General features: G+C 47.3%; 1 protein-coding gene across 4 annotated transcripts in view; it reads left to right on the top strand.

Annotated features, from left to right (window-relative positions):
• The window catches only part of MTOR (mechanistic target of rapamycin kinase), a 151146-nt gene that overhangs the window by 122401 nt on the left and 15213 nt on the right, over positions 1–13532 (top strand). For 3 of the 4 annotated variants that reach the window (XR_001888334.1, XM_017887986.1, XM_017887985.1), the window contains exons 38-49: positions 897–1014; positions 3277–3525; positions 4210–4310; positions 5092–5188; positions 5576–5674; positions 6005–6127; positions 6325–6507; positions 6953–7087; positions 7294–7468; positions 9760–9895; positions 11953–12100; positions 12705–12827. Coding sequence is in view for 3 of the 4 variants with exons in the window: in XM_017887986.1 (XP_017743475.1) it covers positions 897–1014; positions 3277–3525; positions 4210–4310; positions 5092–5188; positions 5576–5674; positions 6005–6127; positions 6325–6507; positions 6953–7087; positions 7294–7468; positions 9760–9895; positions 11953–12100; positions 12705–12827 (1687 nt within the window). In the remaining variant the exon portion in view is untranslated. Of the gene's footprint in view, positions 1–896; positions 1015–3276; positions 3526–4209; positions 4311–5091; positions 5189–5575; positions 5675–6004; positions 6128–6324; positions 6538–6952; positions 7088–7293; positions 7469–9759; positions 9896–11952; positions 12101–12704; positions 12828–13532 lie in introns of those variants that run through there. The other variant, XM_017887987.1, reaches the window with a different exon arrangement.

The following is a 13532-nucleotide window of genomic DNA, read 5'->3' as shown; positions in this document are numbered from 1 at the left end:
GTGCCACCCTATGCTGCAGATTTGATATTTCACTTCAGAGAAGTGACTTAACCTCTCTGTGCCTCAGTTATCAATATCAATGGGACAGTAATAGTTTCTATTTCCTAGGGTGGTATAAAGTAGTGTGAGGATTAATGCAAAGAGTACAATGTCAAGCATTTCGAGCAGCATTTGGAATATAGTAGCAGTCAGTAAATGTGGGCTAATCTCATTTCAATGAATGGAGGGGAAGGGAAAAGTAAGGGAGAAGCCATATAGCAATAAGAGAAGTAACTCTCGACAACTGTCACCCACAACAATTGGATTTGGGGTAGATAGGTCCATATAGACCTATCTGTACCAGGTACCTGGTTTATGCTGTCATTGAGAGACAAAGGTCAAGATGGAAAGATGGTATCTTAAAATTGTATTCCAGGCCGGGCGCGGTGGCTCACGCCTGTAATCCCAGCACTTTGGGAGGCCGAGGTGGGCGGATCACAAGGTCAGGAGATCGAGACCATCCTAGCTAAGACGGTGAAACCCCGTCTCTACTAAAAATACAAAACATTAACTGGGCATGGTGGTGGGCGCCTGTAGCCCCAGCTACTCCGGAGGCTGAGGCAGGAGAATGGCATGAACCCGGGAGGGGGAGCTTACAGTGAGCCGAGATCACGCCACTGCATTCCAGCCTGGGCAACAAAGCAAGACTCCGTCTCAAAAAAAAAATAATAATGTATTCCAAAAGCCCATCTCCTTTCTTCCATATGGCTGAAAATTTTGCTGACTCCTTCACATTGCCTCCTGAGAACAAGAGGAAATACTAGAAGGGCTTCAGTGTCCCCCTAACAATTCGTAGCCCTCTTACGAGGGCTGTTTTGAGGAGGGAGCATCATGGGGGCTTGTTTCTCTGCTTCCAGATGCTTCCTGAAACTTGGAGAGTGGCAGCTGAATCTACAGGGCATCAACGAGAGCACAATCCCCAAAGTGCTGCAGTACTACAGCGCTGCCACCGAGCACGACCGCAGCTGGTACAAGGTGATCAGAAGCAGGGCCGCCTGTGAGACCCAGCACCCTGGCTGGCTTGCTCATGTCCTCCTGTGTGCTCGTGGTTACAGCTGAGCTTCTGTGGAGCTAGGCTGATGCTGTTAATTTGCTTCTTGAGTCCCTGGAGTCTGTCAGTCACAGGCCCAGGGAGCCTGCGTTTCCCCCACAAGTTTAATTAATACAGAAAGATTATTGTGAGAAATACTTGTTACACCATTATTAGGTGTGTGGGGTGCTGGGGATTGCTGCTGTCTTATAGATTCTGAGCTGCTTGTTTTCCTGGGAGCATCTGGACACATGGTTAATCTCTGGAGCGTCATCTTCCCTTGGGTCATCTGTTCCTGGCTCAGCATTTTTCTGATTTCCATCCTTGCCTGCTCCTCAGCTAAGAACTTAACTTTCTTTATTTTTATTGGAAAGATCCAAGTAACATCCTGTTATGTTACAGGAAACTTTTGAAAGAGATAAACAGAATTAGAAAATTTATAAAAGATGCGATTGATGGAGGGGTGATTTTTGCAAGTATATATCTTTAGTGAGAACATACATTCTCATTTCTTTTTGAGAGGCTTCCTCGTAACTAGGTATGGCAGATATCATTGATGTCTTTCCAGTATCTCCTTGGCTTGCCAATACTTTGTGAATTAATCCCTCTGAAATCTAAACTTGCATCTGAGGACTGCAGAAGCACTTATAATATGGATCTTACCTTTGTTTAGGCATGCTTCATTCTGGTTTGCATGAATGTCCAAAGCTGGAAAATACATCCAGTAAACACTATTAGCTGGAAGCTTGTTAATCAGAATTGCATTCTAACCAGAGTTACTTTTCTTCATTTAGCTTTTAGGAAGTAAGCATATCACAAGAAAAAAGCTGGTTTCAGGAACTTTAGTTTTAGTTTTTAAAACCATTTCCTAATGTGGGTCCCTTTGGTTTTATAATGTGTTCTACCATCAACGTCATGGCCCTGTGTGCATGCCAGGACTGTTTGTCTGGTTCACCTTGACCCCAGGTCATTGCCAGGCACATAGCAAATATATAAGAGATGTTCGGTGAATAAATGAAGGTATGGAAAAACTGAAACCTGGGTCATTGTAGAATTCTTACCAAGTAAAGGTTAATTGTGATCAGTCTATTCTGCTTAGAAGAGAAAACGGACACACCTGTGTTCAAGGTTTTTGGCAAGGCATACAAACGAATTTCCTGATTATTCAGAAAGTTCAACTATTAATGGGTCACGTAGTGTCCTACTGTCACTGCAGAGTTACCGTGAGGGGAAGCAAACTCTGCCTCACACTCGCTAAACCAAGCAGTGGTACGCTGTAGAGTCATTGCCGCTCAGAACCCCAGAGAGAGAGTAGTATTCCTTTATCCAAATAAGCACCAAGAGTTCGTCCATCAAGCATTGAGCACTGGTTTTCTGTCAGGCCATGGGCTAGGTGTGGGGACCAGGTAGATGGGTGAGATTCTTTCTCCATCATGCTCCTATGCTCTTCATGTCTTCCTTTGTCCACTATCTGGTGACCTGTCAAGACTTTGCTCCCCTGAAATATTGTGATGACTGCTGCTTGCCCCCACTTCTGCTTGCCGCTTCTGCTCTCCCCTAAATGTACACTTTATATCCAGTGCAGCTCTGCTTTCTGGATATAAAGTGCCAGCCCCGTGCCTGCTCCAGGCATGCGTTGCTGGCCTCGCTCTCACTCCTCGCCTGCGTGTATCTCCTGCGCAGTCACTTCCATGGGCTTGTTTCCCATGAACTAATCTGTGCATCTCTGACCTTATTCTTCCCCCTTGCCAAGTAGTCCCCACCGCTGCTCTCTTGTTTCCGTCCTTGCCCTTCTGCAGCTCTCATCCAGACCTACCCCAAATCCCTCTTCTTGACAAAGCTTTCCAAATCCCTGTCCTTGCTACTCCCATTGCGCCTTGCAGAGTACCTAGGTCTTCAGGTTTGTGTGTGAGCTCCCCTAGGAGGCCAGGAGATCCCTTGAGGCAAGAGCTCTCTCCTGCTCCTCTTGCTGTGCCCTTCTCGCAGTGCAGTCACAACAGTACATTATATAGTTAGTGCTCCACAAAGTGAGTGGATCATGTTGAATTTAGTAAAACAGCCATTTCTGAGTGTCTCCTTGAAGTGTTTGCTTTATGGACACAGAGAAGAGGCAGGAGCAGCTGTTCCTCAGAATTTACCTTGCACTCCTCTGAGCCCTGCTGTTGGTCACAGCTCCGATGTCTGTCCTTGCCTTTCTCCCCAACCAGGCCTGGCATGCGTGGGCAGTGATGAACTTCGAAGCTGTGCTACACTACAAACATCAGAACCAAGCCCGCGACGAGAAGAAGAAACTGCGTCATGCCAGCGGGGCTAACATCACCAACACCACCACTGCCGCCACCACGGCCACTACTGCCACCACCACTGCCAGCACCGAGGGCAGCAACAGTGAGAGCGAGGCCGAGAGCACTGAGAACAGCCCCACCCCATCGCCGCTGCAGAAGAAGGTCACTGAGGTACCCTTCCCTTCTTCCTTATTAACAACCAACCAAGGTGCCAGGCTCTCTGAGAAATGGAACCGTTGTTAAGCTTAAAAGGAACCTGAGGCTGTATCTGAAGTGCCAGGTGGAGCTGGAAAATACTGCCTGTCTGCCATCCAGCACTGCCTGAGACAGGGCTTTGTGTGGATATTTGTGTTTGGGGAGTTGAGGCAGCCTCCACGCTGAAGAACAAGCTCCTTGTCAAGCTTCCCCGTGGATGAGCTCATTCTCTACATGCTGCACCTGTGTGTGGGTGGCTGTACACAGCTGCAGGTCCACTCTGAGGATGGGGCTTGGGAGGTCCATCCTCTGCCTTTTTCTCTCCACTTCCACTTCTTCCCCTTCTCCTTGGGCCGTCAGTTCAGAATGCACTAGGGCAGCTGGTAGGCCCAGAGATCAGAGTGTTCAGAGCCTCAGCCCCGCCTCCTCCCACCCGTTCAGGAAGCCACTGTCAGCCCCAGATAATAACAGTTATGATATAGTTGCCATTTATTGAGTCTTTGCTATGTGCCAGGTAATGATTAAAGCTTTTTCATGCATTAACCGATTTAATTGTTATAACCGCCCTTTGAAGTAGGTACTATTAGTATGCTGTTACGCCCATTTTACAGATGAGAAAGCTGAGGCAAGAGTGTCAGTAACACGTGTGTGTTCCAACAGGATCTGTCCAAAACCCTCCTGATGTACACGGTGCCTGCCGTCCAGGGCTTCTTCCGTTCCATCTCCTTGTCACGAGGCAACAACCTCCAGGATACACTCAGGTATCAGAGAAGGGGAGGATGCAACTCTGGTAGGCCATGTTAATGGCAGGACATAGAAGTCACACGTAAAAGTCCTCTTTCCCTTCCTGACCCTGATGAGGACACTCAAGATGGGTGTATGTGCCTTTTTTCTGCACTGCAGTTTGAAGAGTAACAGCTGACTGGGCCCCACCTGTGTGGGTGAAACCTACAGAGAGTGAGGAGGAGAAGTGGAGCGAGAACTCTCCATGTGTGGTTTATTATGTAGGGACTATTAACCCATTTGTTAATCACAGTATTTCTTTTTTTCTGACCACCCGTTTCCTGTTGAAGTCACAGTATTTCTAAAATCCCTCAGCAACTTGGAGAGGTCTAAACAAACGACCCAAATCAGTCAGTCCAGAGGGTAAAGGTGACAAGGTCCATGTCCTCCTTCATTGGAGGATCTCCAGCCAGCTAAGAGGCAGGTGTCCCTGTTGCCTCTGCCCTACAGCGACTCTTATTTATGTGCAGACTTGTGGCTCTCTAAAGGTTATCCTGGCTCGTCTGTTTGATGTCTGCGTACGTGCTGTGGTGACCCCTCGGTGACCTGGGATGAAATGCTCATTTGCTCAGGGTGATTCTTGTGGTGTTCAGTCAAGAGCACTGCCACCCATCACAGACACCTGCTCCCATGGGAGAGCAAACACATTTGAGAGTCACTGGTTGGAGTCCCTGCCAGATCTCTTCTCGGGAGCCTTAAAGATTAAAAACAGACAGGCAAAAACTGGGAAACGCAATTTTCTATGACTTTCTTTTTCAGAGTTCTCACCTTATGGTTTGATTATGGTCACTGGCCAGATGTTAATGAGGCCTTAGTGGAGGGGGTGAAAGCCATCCAGATTGATACCTGGCTACAGGTGAGGACACTTGGTTACAGGTAAGGGTGGCCCCGATTCTCTCTTCTGGAAGGGGTGAGCCATCCAGATTGATACCTGGCTACAGGTGAGGATACTCGGTTACAGGTGAAGGTGGCTCCAAGTCTGTCTCCTGTGTGTCTCCTCACACAAGCATGCTCTGTTCAGCGTTGCAAGGCAGCATGTGTTAATACAGTGCTAAGGAAGTAGGGCTCAGTCCCAGGGTCAAGGGTCCATATTTTCTTTATTTTCTTTTAGAAACTAAAGGGAAGGGAATGAACCATTTCAGAGTGTCAACCAAAACAAGTGACAATAATTGATCTTTGCCTAGAAGAATAACTAGTTGTTTCAAGTCTCATATGCTACATACTGTGTCTTTTTGAATACCAGGTTATACCTCAGCTCATTGCAAGAATTGATACTCCCAGACCCTTGGTGGGACGTCTCATTCACCAGCTTCTCACAGACATTGGTCGGTACCACCCCCAGGTACGTGGAGACCCTGAGCAGTTTCTCTTCTAACCACTGGTTTGGTGGTCAGCCTTTCCAAAGGCTACCCTGGAGACACAAGCACAGGAACTAGGAGTCATGTGTTCCATCCTGGCCCAGGAGGGTCTGTCCAGCCAGCCGTCCCAGAGGGCCCGGGAGCCTTGCTGAAAAGAAAGCATTCCCTCCAAGACTGAGTTAGCCCCTTCCTGGTAGCCTCAAGCAGATGTTAATGTCACACTCACCACTTGTTTTGTCATTCTCCTTAGAATTCACACCAGCTGTCCCCCAACCCACATTCCTTTATAGATGTTCCTTCTGTCTTTCCCTCAGGCCCTCATCTACCCCCTGACAGTGGCTTCTAAGTCTACCACGACAGCCCGGCACAACGCAGCCAACAAGATTCTGAAGAACATGTGTGAGCACAGCAACACCCTGGTCCAGCAGGCCATGATGGTGAGTTGGAGCCACTGTGGGGTTCCACAGACCCTAGTCACCTAGCTGGTGGGTGCAAGTGGGATTGTTTTTCTTCCTCACATTGGTGCTGTGCACTCCCTTTGACTGCCGGAAAGAGTACCTCCTGTGTCTCCAAAACAGACCTTTCTGAGGTTAGCTGATTCTTGGTGCTTCTCTCCTTCTTCTCTTGGCTTCAGGTGAGCGAGGAGCTGATCCGAGTGGCCATCCTGTGGCATGAGATGTGGCACGAAGGCCTGGAAGAGGCCTCTCGTTTGTACTTTGGGGAGAGGAACGTGAAAGGCATGTTTGAGGTGCTGGAGCCCTTGCATGCTATGATGGAACGGGGCCCCCAGACTCTGAAGGAGACATCCTTTAATCAGGTACGGGGTAAAAAACACGGAAGGACATAACCCTGTGGAAACATTCTGCCACTAAAAAAAATGAAATGAGAAAAGTTTTTACAAAATGAAAGGACATGACCCAAGGCCTTTGTCAGACTAATAAAACAAGCTCTGATGGAGGTCACAGAGCATAAAACACCAGAAATTAGTTACAGGGACCCTCCTGAATTTTAACTGGAAAAGCCCAAGATTTCTCAAGAGGTCATCTCGTCTCTCCTCTCACCCTTCCCTGTAAGCCATGCTGCTGGTTTGGGAGCTCCAGGGTTGGAGGCCTGCACCTCTGCTCTCGCTTTCTCCAGCCCCCTGCCAGTGTTTTCAGTCCACAGCGGGCTCCTGAGGAATGTCTGCAGTCAGCCTGGGGATTTTGCCTCCTGGCTTGGTTGAGACTTTAACCACTTGAAAATGTACCTGCTTTCTCTCTCAGGCCTATGGTCGAGATTTAATGGAGGCCCAAGAGTGGTGCAGGAAGTACATGAAATCAGGGAATGTCAAGGACCTCACTCAAGCCTGGGACCTCTATTATCATGTGTTCCGACGAATCTCAAAGCAGCTGCCTCAGGTAGGAGCTCCTGGCAGGGTTAACTGTCATTATAGTCCTTTCTGTTTTACTGTCTATGAATGTTCTAACACTCATTCCAAAGCATCTGGTTTTACTTCTGCTTTGGGACAAGTAATTGTTATTAGCAATCCACTGAAAAATAGTTAAATTGCATTTAAATTCCTCCCTGGAGGCAGAACACTAAATCCTTTGGTAATTATTCACAGCTCACATCCTTAGAGCTGCAATATGTTTCCCCAAAACTTCTGATGTGCCGGGACCTTGAATTGGCTGTGCCAGGAACATATGACCCCAACCAGCCAATCATTCGCATTCAGTCCATAGCACCGTCTTTGCAAGTCATCACATCCAAGCAGAGGCCCCGGAAATTGACACTTATGGGTAAGGACCATTGTGCACTTCTGTCACCCGCTTCTCCCTCCTACCCTGGCTGAGACCCCTTCCCTCTTCTGAAATTACTGCTTGCCATTCCCACTACTCACCTATCATAGCTACATCTTTCCCATGCTCATTGAAAGGAAAATAGAAGACAAGCAAATTTCTTATTATGTCCTCAGGACTTAGTTCATTCATGTAGTTGGGCTTATGTCAAGCATGATCACACACAAAGGGAATGACAAAAGCATACAAAGCAGAGAAGTAACAGTGGAAGGCAGGTGTTGGAGACTGATGAGGCCAGGAAGGAGGCAGGTGGGTGCAAGAGGGGAATTTGCTAGCTCCTCTGAAAAGGGGGCTTCTGGCTCTTGAATTTTTTTTTTTTTTTTTACCATCATAGCCTCTATGGTAAATGACTGTGTAAAATGAACAAGTGGATTCTCACAGTGAGATTTGTTAAGCAAGTGGCCTCTGGAATTTCCCTTGGGGTAGAGTGTTACTTATGGGGGATGTTTTAGGGAGGTCTGAGTGCTGTGGTGGCACTTTGAGGCCTCTCGCTGTTTGTTTGTTTGTTTTTCAGACAGTTTTGCACTTGTTGCCCAGGCTGGAGTACAATGGCGCAATCTTGGCTCACTGCAACCCCCACCTCCCAGGTTCAAGTGAGTCTCCTGCCTCAGCCTCCTGAGTAGCTGGGATTACAGGCATGTGCCACCACGCCTGGCTGATTTTTTTACTTTTAGTAGAGTTGGGGTTTCACCATGTTGGCCAGGCTGGTCTTGAACTCCGGACCTCAAGTGATCCGCCTGCCTCGGCCTCCCAAAGTGCTGGGATTACAGGTGTGAGCCACCGTGCCCGGCTGCCTCTCACTTTTTTTTCCCCCCGCCAAGACAGAGACTCATTCTGTTGCCCAGGCTGGAGTGAAGTGGTATGCTCTCAGCTCACTGCAACGTCCACCTCCTGAGTTCAAGCAATTCTCGTGCCTCAGCCTCCCTAATAGCTGGGATTACAGGTGCACGCCACACACTCAGCTAATTTTTATATTTTTAGTAGAGATGGGGTTTCACCACGTTGGTCAGGCTGGTCTCAAACTCCTGACCTGAGGTGATCTGCCCAGCCCAGCCTCCCAAAGTGTTAGGATTACAGGTGTGAGCCACCGCACTCGGCCTCACCTCTCGATCTTAATAATGCTAATGTTTCTTAAATGCAGTGATTATTCGCCAACACCAATTAATCATGGTCCACAGGTGATTGTCTCTGCATGGGCTGTTGTCTTCTGATACCAAAATGTGGGTCAGGCTGGTTCTTGGGGTGTTTAATTAAAGAAAGTTTAAGAAAGGAATTGTAGGCCGGGCGCGGTGGCTCAAGCCTGTAATCCCAGCACTTTGGGAGGCCGAGACGGGCGGATCACAAGGTCAGGAGATCGAGACCATCCTGGCTAATACGGTGAAACCCCGTCTCTACTAAAGAATACAAAAAACTAGCCGGGCGACGAGGCGGGCGCCTGTAGTCCCAGCTACTTGGGAGGCTGAGGCAGGAGAATGGCGTGAACCCGGGAGGCGGAGCTTGCAGTGAGCTGAGATCCGGCCACTGCACTCCAGCCCGGGCGACAGAGCCAGACTCTGTCTCAAAAAAAAAAAAAAAAAAAAGAAAGGAATTGTTTCCAGAGTTGTGAACAAAGCTAACAGAATCAACAAGGAGTGCTAATGAACAAGTACAAGTGAGAAATTGTTACTCAGCCCTCACCCCCACACTCCAGAACTGGAAGAACAAGGAGCCCAGCAAGAACCATCACCGTGCCGGAGAGGCCATCTAGCAGAGTCTGTGGCCCAGAGGGAGTGGTGTGGCGGCTTCTAGAACTGAGGCCAGGCTGGTGGTGGGGGCCACATATCCTGACCTCTCCTTCTACCCATCCTTTGACCTCTTGCCAGTGCCCCTCTACCATTGGCCATGCCCAAGTGGGATCCCAGGTGATGCAGCCTGTAGGAGTCAGGCTTCTCAGAACAGAGGACAGAGTGGGTCACAAAGCAGGAATGATCATTTCCGTGCCTAACCATTCCTGGTCCTCAAAAACAGGTTTGGTTTTGTTTTGTTTTAATTTGAACAACATTGGTCATTGAGAACCATAAAAGGCAAAGCCACTCTTTTCATCAATTCTAAGGATTGTTTTTTCTTTTTGTGAGGAATGTGTGATTAAGTAAGGCATATGTAGTCTGTGGGATCCTTGAATGCAGTGGTGCTCTTAGCTGAAGAGCTGAGGACCGCTGATGTACACTTACCGCTCCCACTGTTCCTTACAGGCAGCAACGGGCATGAGTTTGTTTTCCTTCTAAAAGGCCATGAAGATCTGCGCCAGGATGAGCGTGTGATGCAGCTCTTCGGCCTGGTTAACACCCTTCTGGCCAATGACCCAACATCTCTTCGGAAAAACCTCAGGTATTCAGAAACCCTGAAATGGCAACAATTTGAGAAGTCTTCCGGTTTTCTCCTACATTTGTCTCATGTAGTCATGTATTATACCTTAACAAAAAAACTAAAATTAGGGAGCCAGGCACTTTAATTCATGCCTATAGTCCCAGAAACTCCAGAGGTTGAGGCAGGGGTGTGACTTGAGCCCAGGAGTTCAAGGTGCAGTGAGCTGTGATTGCACCACTGCACTCCAGCCTGGGTAATAGAGCAAGACTGTCTCTTTAGAAGAAGAAGGCTGGGCACAGTGACTCACACCTATAATCCTAATATTTTGTGATTCCGAGGTAGGAGGATCACTTGAGCCCAGGAATTCAAGACCAGCCTAAGCAACATAGACCCCATCACTATTTATTTAAAAAAATTAAAAGGTGACCGGGTACGGTGGCTCACGCCTATAATCCCAGCACTTTGGGAGGCCCAGGCGGGTGAATCACTTGAGGTCAGGAGTTCGAGACCAGCCTGGCCAACATAGTGAAACCCTGTCTCTACGAAAAATACAAAAATTAGCTGGGCGTGGTGGCGGCCACCTGTAATCCCAGCTACTCAGGAGGATGAGGCATGAGAATTGCTTGAACCCGGGAGGCGGAGGTTGCAGTGAGCCGAGATCGCACCATTGTACTCCAGCCTGGGCAACAAGAGTGAAACTCCATCTCAAAAATAAATTAATTAAAGTAAGAAAAAAAATTAAGTGGCCAGGCATTGTGGCTCACATGTAATCCCAATACTTTGGAAGACTACAGCAGGAGGATTGCTTGAGACCAGGAGTTCAAGACCATCCTGGACAACAAAGTGAGACCCTGTCTCTACAAAAAATAAAAAAATCAGCTGGGCATGGTGGCTCACGCCTGTCGTCCCAGTTACTTGGGAGATGGAGGCGGAAGAATCATCTGAGCCCAGGAGGTCAAGACTGTCGTGAGCCAAGGTTGTGCCTCTACACTCCAGCCTGGGCAGCAGAGCAAGACCCTTTCTCTCAAGAAATTTAAAAATAAAAATAGGCTGGGCACAGTGACTCACACCTGTAATCCCTGTCCCTACAAAAAAAAAAAAAATTAAAATTAGCTGGGCACAGTGTAGTCCTATCTACTCAGGGGTCTGAGGCAGGAGAATCACTTAAGCCCAGGAGGTCGAGGCTACAGTGAGCTGTGATGGTGCAACTGTGCTCCAGCCTAGGTAAGAGCGAGACCCTGTCTCAAAAGTAAATTTTAAAAAATGTTTTAAAATGAAAATTAAGTTATAAAATTGTGTAACTTAATTTATAACCAAGTTCTTCCAGAGTTTTTAGGGTATTCTCATTGGGAAATGCCTTTAACAACCTCCAAAGAATCCAACAGGGAGCAATCTGTGGCAAGTAGACAGGAGAGTCTGCAGATGGGATGGGTCTCACCCCTTGTGGGATGAAAGCTAAACCTTTCCCATCATCCGTACTCTGGCACTCCTCTTCCTGTTAAGACCATGAGAATTCACTTGAGAGGCACTTTAGTCACTTGATTGTTCCCCCAAAGCCATGAGTTGGGCAGGTTGAGGAGACCCTTGTTGCTTTCACTGCACCATCAGTGTACTGTCTTTCTATGATGCCTTACTCTTCACAAAGCGTCCCTCAACACACACCACACCAGCCTGATGCAGCGGGGGCTCATTAAAAATAGTCAGGGCCGGATGCAGTGGCTCATGCCTGCAATCCCGGCACTTTGGGAGGCCGAGGCAGGCAGATTACGAGGTCAAGAGATTGAGACCATCCTGGCCAACATGGTGAAATCCCGTCTCTACCAAAAATTAAAAAATTAGCTGGGCATGGTGGCATGTGCCTGTAGTCCCAGCTACTTGGGAGGCTGAAGCAGGAGAATCGCTTGAACCCAGGAGGCGGAGATTGCAGTGAGCCAAGATTGCGCCACTGCACTCCAGCCTGGGCGACAGAGTGAGACTCTGTCTCAAAAAAGAAAAAAAAATAGTCTGCCTGTGTCCTGAGCTGAACAAGGTTATACTCTCTTTACGGTACACTAACCTTGCTTTTCTGTGGGCGCCAGCATCCAGAGATATGCCGTCATCCCTTTATCGACCAACTCAGGCCTCATTGGCTGGGTGCCCCATTGTGACACACTGCACGCCCTCATCCGGGACTACAGGGAGAAGAAGAAGATCCTTCTCAACATCGAGCATCGCATCATGTTGCGGGTATGTGATGTGGCCACGAGAGCCAGTACCCCTTCCATAGCAAGGAATCTCCGTAGTGCTGCTCTTCTCATTCCTCTCTGTATGTCTGTCACTGAAAAATCTCTTTGAGAGAATCAGATTTGAAGAAGGTTTAATAAAGTGAGTCCTAAAGCAGATAACCTTCTAAGAAACTGAAGGACCCTTAAGCTGAGAAACTGTTTTCACCATCCTAGGGAAGACTAGACAGATAAATATTCGGCACCATGTATTTACTAATGTATACAAAGCACTGGCCGTATGGAGAAATAATGTTTAGTAGATGTGTAAGTAATAAGAAAGAGAATTGCTTGTTGAACAGTTGCTTGAAACCTCCAGTACTCTAATCTGCACAGAAGGCCTATACTGAGGTGAGGTCTCATGTTTTTCCCTTATGCCTTGAGGTTCCAGTGGTCATCAGGTTACAGTGGTCATTTCTCCTTTTGCCACGTTCTTATTTCCCTTCTCCTTTGGCTGTGATGAGGAAGTTAGAATTCAGCTCTGCCTGGACCCCAAGACTTGTTTCTTCCTGGATTCAAACTATATGTTTTAGGCTGCTCTCTTACTGAACAGTTGTGTCCTGATGCAGATGGCTCCGGACTATGACCACTTGACTCTGATGCAGAAGGTGGAGGTGTTTGAGCATGCCGTCAATAATACAGCTGGGGACGACCTGGCCAAGCTGCTGTGGCTGAAAAGCCCCAGCTCTGAGGTAGGCCACTGGGGCCCTGCAGACCTGCGCTCTCCTGGATCCCCCACTCACAATAGGATGGCCCTTCTGTCTGTTCATGCGCACACAGTGGCTCTTCTTTGCGGTGATTGGCTGTAGAGCATGTCCAGACTTTTCTAACAAAAATGAAATGGGTGAGCAAGACAAGTTCACAGAGTTAGAATGAGTAGTTTAATATTTCTCCAGAACTCTTTATATATTAAAGAATTAAAGATAGTTGTCTTTTTTATATATATTACAAATTTCCTATTAACTTAGTTTTTAAATGTTGCTAATTTTTGATTTGGTTTGGTTTGGTTTGGTTTTTGATACACAGCCCTCTATATCCATAGCTTCTGCATCTGTGGATTCAGCCAACTGTGGATAGAATATTAAAAAATATATATATATATAAAATAATAAATGTAAATTTTTAAAAATATAGTAGAATGACTATTTAAATTGTATAGCATTCGCATTGTATTAGGTGTTATATGTACTCAAGATGATTTGAAGTATAAAGGAGGTTGTGCACAGGTTACATACAATACTGTGCCATTTTATTAAAAAATTGTTTTTGGCTGGGTGCAGTGGCTCACATTTGTAATCCCAGCACTTTGGGAGGCCAAGGCAGGAGGATCACTTGAGCCCAGGAGTTCAATACCAGCCTGGGCAACATAGTGAGACTCCATCTCTTTTTTTTTTTTT

This window comes from Rhinopithecus bieti, unplaced genomic scaffold (assembly GCF_001698545.2).
Source record: "Rhinopithecus bieti isolate Rb0 unplaced genomic scaffold, ASM169854v2 scaffold_16234, whole genome shotgun sequence".
In the NCBI taxonomy this organism is placed as follows: Eukaryota; Metazoa; Chordata; class Mammalia; order Primates; family Cercopithecidae; genus Rhinopithecus; species Rhinopithecus bieti.
Note: the sequence above shows the minus strand (reverse complement) of the source record. Positions and strands in the feature narration are given on the sequence as shown.